This window comes from Gekko japonicus, unplaced genomic scaffold, assembly GCF_001447785.1.
Source record: "Gekko japonicus isolate JY-2015 unplaced genomic scaffold, Gekko_japonicus_V1.1 scaffold738, whole genome shotgun sequence".
NCBI lineage: Eukaryota > Metazoa > Chordata > Lepidosauria > Squamata > Gekkonidae > Gekko > Gekko japonicus.
Window position 1 is genome coordinate 491,274 of NW_015173145.1, and position 9,387 is coordinate 500,660.

General features: G+C 42.6%; 1 protein-coding gene across 1 annotated transcript in view; it reads left to right on the forward strand.

Moving 5' to 3' along the window:
- The window catches only part of LOC107119731 (ankyrin repeat and KH domain-containing protein 1-like), a 118,775-nt gene that overhangs the window by 17,449 nt on the left and 91,939 nt on the right, over positions 1-9,387 (forward strand). The window contains exon 3 of the mRNA XM_015422313.1: positions 6,793-6,946. Within this exon, the coding sequence (XP_015277799.1) occupies positions 6,793-6,946 (154 nt within the window). The remainder of the gene's footprint in view (positions 1-6,792; positions 6,947-9,387) is intronic.

Here is a 9,387-nt window from a genome sequence, read left to right on the forward strand (position 1 = left end):
TCGGATCTGACTTTTTGAGTTCCACTCTTTGGCCTTGAAATCCAATTGCCGTTCAGGACCACTGTCTGTCTGTTTCATACCAATGGGTCCAACCACCAGAATGGAATATAGCCCATCCGAAGAGTACGGCCTCGGTCTCCCTGGAGGTGGAACCATCATCAGAACCATTGGCTAGGGCTCACACACACTCTGATCCGCCTGCTAAAAACACCAAAAGTCAAAACATGAGAGAGCTGACATGGCTCCTGGACCATCAGGTTCAAACCAGGCAAACATTCCTGAACAATGTCAGGAGACCATCTTGGTTCCTTCTCACGCCCCATCGCCTCATTTAGCTTCTTTCAGAGGCTCAGTGTTGGATGAAGACCTACGTGACATTTCCATGGGTTAGCTCGTTCCATCAAATGTCACACTACCTTGGTCATGGCAGTCACTGGGTTTGCTGCAATATTATATGTCTCCATCCTGCTTGACTAGGTGGGCTTAGCACCATCCTCAAGTCCTTCACTTTGGACCCGTCACCTGATGTCACTGTAGATGATCCTACATCTTCAAAGGAAAATATTCATCTTTACAGGGAGCAGATGCATTGAATGGCAATAGCCCTTGACACTGACATCTCTACCTCTGACAACCGACCTAAGGATAGGATCCTAAGCAGGCTTTACTTTGACCTGCTGGGAATAGTAGCCTTCCCAATTTTAGAAGGTTTTTTGGACATGGTCCTGATTTGGCAAAAACCATCATCAACTCAAGCAACACCGTGGAAGTTTGAAAGTTTACAAAGGGTGAAACAGGATTTCTGAGTATTTTTTTTTAACCCACCTGCCGTCGTCATCTTTAATCACTGAGGATATGCAGGCATGCCATCAACCCGACCAGCACTCTTCCCCAGCTGAGAGAGAAAGCCGGCATTTAGACACATGTGGGAGCAAGTTTTATGACTCATCATTGCTTAACTTCCATGTCACTAATTATCGGACCATGGGGGGGGGGGCTACTAACTTTTCTTGTGGGAAAGACTCTCCCAGTATTTGGATAAGCTACCAAATGACTCACAGTCTCTAGCAAAATTCATCCAATCTGAAGCAGTCAAGTTCTCCTGGAGACCAGTGTGGGCAAGCATACTACAGAGATTTTGGCCAGGTCAGTGGTGTCTGGCATAGGGCTTCAGATACATTCCTGTCTCAGGAACATGACCCTTCTTTTGAAAACCAGATACCAAGTTGAGGATCTCCCCTTTGAAGTGTTGATGCGGTTCTTGCAGTCTACCGATGAATTCCTGGCAGCCATGAAGAGGAGCTGTCAGATGGCTAAATTGCTGAGTGTCTTTCCCCCAGCTTTGAACCAGAGGCAGCACATCTCACAGAGTCAACACTATTTTGCGACCCTCTTCTATAAGGACCAAAGGCAGCAACATCAACCCACATCCACATATCCTCAGTGCCCATTCCAGTCACCATAGTTCCTTAAGAGGAAGGGTTTCCAGAGGCCTAAATGTCCCTAGAACCCCCAAAGGGAGCAGAGCCAGCCCCAAAAATTCTGACTAACCGACACAACAGCTGCCAAGTGTCATTTAGAGATTGGCTAGCTTTTTTTTGATGAGCTCAGGATAAGGGTTATCCACCACTAAGTCGGCTGGGTGGCAAGGGGGTTGAGTAAGGAATTCTGGTCTACAGCCCTCTTGGACGATGGACAAAAATCAGTTTTCTTTCTTGCTCCAAGTTCGGTGGCAGAAAAGGCGTTATGTACCCTAGACATTAGGAGGGCTCTTCTTTATTACTTGGAAGGAACCAAACAGTTTAGGAAAGATAAAACATTGTTTATTTATTATTGGGGTCCCAAGAAGGGTAGGGCTGCATCATCCCAGTCAGTGTCCAGATGGGTACAATGCTCCCTCTAAACTGTGGTGTCCTGTGAGCCAAAATTCTACTTTGCGAGCTACCGGCATTAAAGTTGTGAGCAAGCGATTTGGCTACTGCATAAATTAGTTTGCTATGAAGCCATCCTTCCTGAGCTAAGACAAAAATGTGTGAGCCGGAGGCTAAAACTGTGAGCTAGCTCTCACTAACTCAGCTTACAGGGAACACTGGATGGGTAGTGGCTGCCATATGGTCCTATTATGCAGCAGCTGGAGAACCATGCCCACTGGAGGTGAAAGCTCATTCCATTCGAGCATAGGGATCATTGGCTGCATATCATTGGAGGGTCCCTCTCCTGGGTATTTGTAGTGAAGCAACCTGGGTGTCAGAAGGGGCATTTGTAAGACAGTATGCCCTAGATCTGCAAGTGAGATAAGAAGCAGATGCGGACAAGGCTGTTTCTCAAGTGTTGTTCCAGTGAGAGACTTACTCCACCTCCTGCGGTGAGTAGCTTGCTAATGGTCTCAGTGTGGGGCTGCACAAGAGGATGGAAGATTAAAAACAGAGTTGCACTTACCTGTAACTGCTGTTCATCAGTGTCTTATGTGCAGACACACATTCCTTCCCACCTGCCCCGCCATGAGCTCTCACTTAAAAAAAAAAAAAAGGAGTAGAAAGTACAGACTGGCTACAGGGCTTGCGGTGGCTTGACAGGAACTGAGGGAAGGAGGTGCCTGCCCTCTGGAGCATGTGATGCATTGGATGGAAATCCCGCGCATGCATGGCTCCAGTTGGGGTGGGGTACCCCTTCTAGCTTTAGCTAGAAAGGAAAATGTCTGGCCTGTGCAAGCTTACACCAGTCGTCTAAACAAATAAGTGCAACCATGTTTTTAATGACATCTCTCCACTTTATTTTAAACTCAGGTCCATCCTTCATTTTCACTTGGCCAAGGAAGCAGCTTTCTTCTTTTGAAAGTCTATACGTGTTCGAACTTAATTGTTTACCTCTACTTCCCTAGGAGTTTACTTCATGCTTAGCAATAAACATAGAGTCTGAAATGCCTTTTGGGTGATCTGCTTTCAGGAACTGTGAAGAAATTAGTGTCTGCTCTGCACAAGTCCTAGCCCCATAGGCAGTTGACAGTGTAGTCCTAAGGACATTTTCTTGGGAGCAAGTCCCATTGAGTAGACTAGAGAAGGATTCAGAGTAGACCTACTTAGGATTGCTCTCCTTTTTTAATGGTATGGAAGGTATTGCATAAACCTGGATTTAGAATATAGAACTGGGCAATAAGGACTTTGATGACCATCAGCCCATAATCTATATGTAGCGGTTTAAAGTAGTCATTTCCCTGTTGCATCCCTGTGGCCCATCCCCTTTTCCTGACTGAGACTCAGTTCTGCTCCAGAGCTGTAATTGTCATCTCCTCTTATACCTAGCAAACATTTATCTCCCAGAAGTCAGGTGTACATCAGGTTTGTTCCAAATTGACATGGTCCTGCCACCACCTTTAGGGGTGGGAGTAGAAATCCCATTTCCTATACTGATGAGAGGGGAAATCCGTGCCACACATATTGAAGGACCGTGGAGCTGGAGGGACACAAGACTTCCTTTCCCACCCATCTGCATTGAAATAAACTTTTATAGCAAAATCCTCATTACAGTTTATGGTGGAAAAGAGGGATGTGTAAGTACATATACTATGATGCTGTGAGAAAGAAGATTGTATAGCAAGCAGCACATATGCAGTCACACCCTCCCAGATGACTTGGAGAAATGCATACCACATACTACATGGAAGAATAACAACTCGTTAGGAGCACCTATAATATCCCTTCTTAAACCTAGAATTGGTGACCATATGTGGTATGTGAAATTGAAGTCCATCCATTGTGCCTGTGAAGGATTTCATGTAGTGGAAAATGCTCTTGGCTGCAGAGTGTGCTACAAGGAGTAGACAAAGACTGCTTTGGAACTTCTGCTTCAGAAACTAATTTGATTAAAAACACTTTATTATTGGCATGACAAGATAACAGGTTCTTCCAAAGCAAATCAGAGGAATAGTTCCTGTTGAATAGAGGAAGGCCTTCCTGCCAACAGGACTTCCATCCAATTTAACAGTGTGTGTCCTTTTCACAGTTCTTATACCGAAAACGATAATGATTACACAGTTAAAGCTTTTTATCTTCAAATTGCTATTCACGGCAAGGCATTTAGAATTACACTTATGGTCATCAGCTTGCCACTTTCGAATACTCAAAGCTAGTTTTTCCTAGGGAATTGCCTGCTCTGTAGCCAGCAGATCTTCAGTGTTAGAGAATAGGAGTACCTGGAGCAATCCTTCCTTTCTGTAGGATGCTAGGCAGATTGATATTTGAAAGCCAGTTTTGAATGGTATTTTCTATTAAGAATGGTTTCTTAAGGTAGCCTGATATTACTTGGCCGAGAACAGGGATATTTGCTTTGCAGCCTTACAAGTGCAAAACATATTGTCCCCCACCCACCCCTCAACCTGTACCCAGGTGTCCTAGGGTCTGACCCTAGGGAATCTCCTTTTGTGCAGCTTCCTTCATCTTTTAGCAGACAGCAGGTAATCTTCCTTTTGAATGGCAAAGTTCATTTGTAAATACATTGTGAGAAATATACTATTCCTTCCATCTGAAATAGGCTAAGGTGAATTCTGGTAAAATGAATGGGTCTTAGGGGAGATTCTAGAATGTATAGGCAAAAGTCTGTATTCAGTCGCACAGTCGAGTCCGACTCTTCGCGACCCCATGGACCAGATCACACCAGATCATACAGAAAAAATCTGTATGCAGCCAAACAATTAATGCAGGGACATTTTACTATAGAAGATTACTGTTCTCTTAATGTTTAAAAATGCCATTTCAGCTCTTTCACGAATTAATGCAGGCACATTTTACTATAGAAGATGACTGTTCTCTTAATGTTTGTTTAAAAATGCCATTTCAGCTCTTTCACAGTGTCTAAAAAAACTTTTCGACTGCCATCAGTTAAACATCTTCACTGTTCTTAATTGGAAACTCTTCCCTTTCTAATGACCACATATGAAATTGTCTTATATTGAATCACACCATCAATGTATTAAAGTCGATATTGTCAACTCTTTGAAGGTCTCAGGTTCTTCCACATCACCTACTGTCTGATCTCTTTTAACTAGAAATGCCTGGGATTGAACCTGGGACCTTCTGCATGCAGAGTAAATGCTCTTCTATGCCCTTCCCCAGTCCCTGTAATATATACTATTCTTGCCATCTGTTTGACTGAAACTAGGGATGAGCACAAACCAGGAAAATGGTGGTTTGTTTGATTACATGAGCTTTCACTAACTTTTCACTGAACTGGTTTGTGGTTCATTTGGTTTGTGCGTTTGGGAGCCCCCTCACAAGTTAGAGAAGCCAAACTCACAGGGAGTTTTCAGCAGGCTGTCCTCCACCCGCCCTCCAAGGTTGGCAAAGATTGGATTTAGGATGTCTGAGTTATAGCCCCAAAGCAGGTGCCACCAAGAAAGCTCAGCTCTAGCCTCTCCTTAAATCAGCCACGCAGCAAGCAATTCTTCCTAACTCATTCTCACACAGTGACTAACTCCTCTCTCTTCCTGCTTCAGAGTGAAAGCAGATGAGTCAGGGTGTGGTGTGTATGTGTGTGTATGTGTACATATGCACACACACACACAATCTGCTCCCATAGAGCAGAATGGGAGCTCTTTGGTTAGCTCCCAGAGCTGCCAATCAAGCTATGGACAACTGCAATGGGTGCTTCTAGGGCCCTCCAGAAGTCCACACCCAGCTCTAACAAACCTCCCCAGAAAAAAGGCAGTTCATTTTTTGATTTGGGAACGACGCGACCAAACAAAACCGTCTTGAAACGAACCATGAACCGGCCTGGTTTGTGCTTGAACCGTGGTTCATTTCTCATTTCGTACCCATCCCTAACTGAAATCTTTCCACAAGGGGAAGACATTTTTGAGCTGTCTTTTCTAAAGTAGTAGTAGTCCTTCAAAAGCATTCTTTAAAGGTATTTCAGAAAAGGGAGACCTTTTTTCTTTCTACCTACTATCTGCCCCTTTTCTAAGGCAGCAGTGAAAGCAGTCTGTTCTCTAAACTCATTTCTGGTATGTACTGTCTCAAAGTGGTGGCATTTGACCATTACTCATTCTGAAATATTTGCTTGCTTTCATTGTGTTAGCTGCTATAGACCTTGCAGATTGCCAAAACAAATTTAATATCTAGATTAGGAGAGTGTTGGAACTTCACCTGTGAAACTGTTCTCTTCAAGAGTGCTCAAACACAGAATGGCCAAACATGTAATGTTTATAGTTTAAAATAATTCAATTTCTCATTACTGAATGGATGCCCTGAACTTGGAAATATTAATTCTATGCTTGCTAATCTGGATAAAGAAGCATCATTAGTTCCAAGAAGCTCCCCCCCCCCCAATGAATAAAATGCATATGTTAAAACTGGTTTTCTGCAGAGTAGTCTTTCCTCAGAAATTATCAGCCTGGAATATAAGATGTAGTTGGGAGCCAGATCATTTGTACTTATGGTGATAGCCTGTATGAAGTTAGTGGGAAGGGTTCAGTGGGAACGGTTCATGGGGCCTGCCTTTCCAAGGAGGACCAGCAAATTCAGCAGCGTTGTACGTAATCTGCATTTTGTGTGCAATACTAATCTAGAATAGTACTTTTTATGCTATTAAATCTGACTGTAATTGTACTCAATTAGGATCTGAAATTTCAAGCTTTAATGTTTATCCTAAAGATCAAATCCATGAAACAGCACAACGCCTCAAACTTTACTCTGATTTAGAATAAATTGTTAAAATTAATCAGGAATAATAATTTGCAGGGTATGGCAGGTTAGAAATCCAGTATAATAAATAAAAAATATATATTTCTCTATATAGGTTGAGTCATTTATTTTGGACCAAGAAGATCTGGATAACCCGGTGCTCAAAACAACATCAGAGATATTTTTGTCAAGTGCTGCTGAAGGAGCGGACCTACGAACGGTGGATCCAGAAACTCAAGCAAGACTAGAAGCCTTGCTGGAAGCAGCAGGTAGTCTTTTTCTTTTTTTAATTATGTGATATCTTTTGCGGGGAGAACAATTACATTGTGTGATCACAGAGCAACCTGAAGCTAAAAACTGGAACAATGTGATTGTATCCAGGGGTCTTTGTCCATCAGCAGAAAGGTGCTTTTGCTGGTGGAGAGGGAGTGGCATGATTTTTGCTGATTTCCCTTCTCTCTGTAGACCCTAATAGTGTATCTTTGCACTGCTTCTCAGGTCCCCTGAACATGAGGCCAGTGTTATTAAGGGTGCATTAGGCTGCAGCAGGAGGGGAAAGGTAGGAAAGTTCTGTCCCTTGTGAAGGGTTGGGTGTGATTGTATCAGGGGTCTAGAACAGAACAGAACTTTTTAAGGGACCTCCAGAAGAAGAAAACTGCTTCTCTAATGGAAGACACAGTAGCAGAAATTCTGAATTTAAATTATGCTGGAATACTATTCTTGAAATTACCTGAAACTGAACAATTTACCATGAAACATATTTCTTAAAGGTGAACTTGAACTTATCCTGTAATTGTGACAAAGGCTTGTAAAATGGTAGTGTGATAGACTGACATGAAAGTTCATATCTAGGTAGAAATAACTCATGGTTGAGGGCAACATCAAGATAATGCATTGGTGTTGGTAATTTAAAAAATATGCTGTATGGAAGGCAAGAATTGGAACACTTAGGAAGTAAGAGCAAAGGGTTCAACGAGGACACAGTGTATGAAAACTCTTCTTAACTTTCAGTTGTTGCATCAACACTACGTAGAAAGCAAAGGATATTTTTTTTCAAACTTACACTTGAACAGATTTGCCCCAGATCCTATCAAGAGTGAACATGTAGAGTGTGAGGTCGACATATGTATTTGTATTGTGTGTGTGGTATGCTGTCAAGGCTGACTCTGCCTTGGTGCAGTCACGTAACTAAGCTGTTCCTGGATTTGATTTCAGTCACTCCCTGAGTAACACACATAAAGCAAAAGTAGGCCTTACTGAAGAAATTCAAGAAGCACATTTAAAACAAGCCATATAGGTCTGTGGCAGTGTTAATGCACAAAATAACAAAGCTATCTAGCAGACTTGCGTATTTTAGGTCTTACAGCAGCAGTGATGGTTCTTACAGCTTAAGCATAGAGGTCCAAAACATAATACAAAGATTTTCTGGCAGCACAGGAGGGGTAGGGAGAACAAGAGTAAAGGGTAAGGTTCTCTTTTCCATCAAAAAGCTATAATTTATAGAAAACTGCTTGACATAACCTCCCAACCAATCACAAGGCTGTATCCATGGAACTTTTGGAGTAGAGATGTGAGAAAAAAATTGGTATTTTTCAGGTTCGGGTGTATTGAAGCAAAATAGCGGTGTTTTCTGATATTCCCGAATCCCAATACTGGTATGGTATTTGGATTTGGGTTTTTTTGGAAATCCCGAATTTTTTCGGCTCCATTATACCCTATGGCAGTGGTTCTCAACCTTCCTAATGCCGCGACCCTTTAATACAGTTCCTCATGTTGTGGTGACCCTCAACCATAAAATTATTTTTGTTGCTATCATAAGACCATCGAAAATTTGTGTTTTCTGATGGTCTTAGGCGACCCCTGTGAAGGGGTCGCGACCCACAGGTTGAGAACTGCTGCCCTATGGGAACCATTATAGTTAGTGATCCTCATAGGGTATAATGGGGAATTGATCTGGAGGTATCTGGGGCTTGGGAGTGTCCTGTTTTTTGTGGTAGAGGCACAACATTTGAACCATAGCTGCTGGTGCCTCTCCTCACCCCCCCCTCCATTCTCAAAAAGATGGGACCAGGGGTCCAGTTCTCCATTGATTTCAGTGGAGGGGGGGAAGGCATTTAAAGGGATCATGGTCCCTTTAAATGCCTTCTCCAAACTGCTGGTGAACTCTGAAGATGTTTAAAGGGCCTGCAGTTCCTTTAAATGCCTTCTCCCAGTGGCAAGTTCACCTGGAAGGTGTTTAAAGGGACTGTGAGCCATTTAAATGGCCTTTAACTGCGGCTATCAGGCTGTCCCGAAAAATCCTGAAGGATTTTGGGGGCTCAGCCATTTCGGATAGCTGGAAAAATACCTAGCTCTATATTCGACTGAAAGAATAGTGACTGGGATTTTTTTAATTGCATTTTTATAAAGACTACAAACTACAACAGCAATAGAGAAGGGGACTACAGTAAGGGATAAAGAAAAGATACCCACTACTATCTAAAAAACCAAGAGAGGAGATCATCTAGTTATCTTGGCACATGTTATCTCTCAATCACGCTAATCCCATTATGAACTGATTCAACTATAATATTATCTTTTTCATATCTTAACTATCACTGTTAACCCGAAAGACCCCTAAGCATCTAGTATTAAATAAAAAAAACGTTTTTTCAAAGGCACAATTCAGTGTCCTTCAGCCTTCATTTCCCCTTGCCCAGTCTCTTCCGCA